The sequence below is a fragment of the Gavialis gangeticus genome, unplaced genomic scaffold (assembly GCF_001723915.1).
Source record: "Gavialis gangeticus isolate Ggan-Ray unplaced genomic scaffold, GavGan_comp1, whole genome shotgun sequence".
NCBI classification, from domain to species: Eukaryota; Metazoa; Chordata; order Crocodylia; family Gavialidae; genus Gavialis; species Gavialis gangeticus.
In genome coordinates this window covers 5,382,499-5,383,149 of record NW_017728993.1, presented here as the reverse complement: position 1 = coordinate 5,383,149, position 651 = coordinate 5,382,499, and the positions used below count along the sequence as shown (strand labels likewise).

At 39.5% G+C, this 651-nt stretch overlaps 1 protein-coding gene across 1 annotated transcript in view; it reads right to left on the bottom strand.

Annotated features, from left to right (window-relative positions):
• Positions 1-651, bottom strand: part of SERBP1 (SERPINE1 mRNA binding protein 1) — a 40,631-nt gene that overhangs the window by 32,019 nt on the left and 7,961 nt on the right. The window contains exon 2 of the mRNA XM_019528287.1: positions 172-269. Coding sequence (XP_019383832.1) covers positions 172-269 — 98 coding nt within the window. The remainder of the gene's footprint in view (positions 1-171; positions 270-651) is intronic.

Sequence of the window (651 nt, the reverse complement as noted above, 5' to 3'; positions counted from 1 at the left end):
TTTTTTTTTTTGGGGGGGGGGGGGGGGGTTGGAGGAGGGGTTCTCCATTAGGAACACACACATATTTAAGCTCACTTTTAATTTTGCCTTCAGTGCAAGGTCTAAAACAGTATTTCCAACACTTTGGCCAGCAAGACAAGCAAGCACAAAGGACTGCGCTACTTCCCTTACCTCTCTACCCCCATGCCCTTTAGAGGTTTCATGGCAAAGGTACGTAAGACCATGCAAATTTTGAGCACTGACAATAGTTAGAAGTTTTGGAAACTGCTCTAGTGAATTCATGTTCAAGAAAAATTACCTTATTTTAGAAAGAAACTGACTGTGACAAAAGTTACTGCTACAAATCTGTTTTCCCATGTTGCCATCACCTCCCATAATAAGAAGCCACAACATTCAGACATAAAGTTGACTTCCATATTCCTCTCCTGCAATAAATATTATTTAGGGAAAAAAAAACTACATCCACCCATGCATCATATTCTTAGGGTTATTTACATGGAAATCACACTCTGTTTATTGTGCATCCCATCTGGCCTTCATGCCATCATAAAATTAACTGAAAACTAAATGCCACAACAGACAACTACGGCTCCTGGTCATATTAAAAAAAATAAAACAAACAAACAAGAAAACAAAACCCCCCCCCCCCAA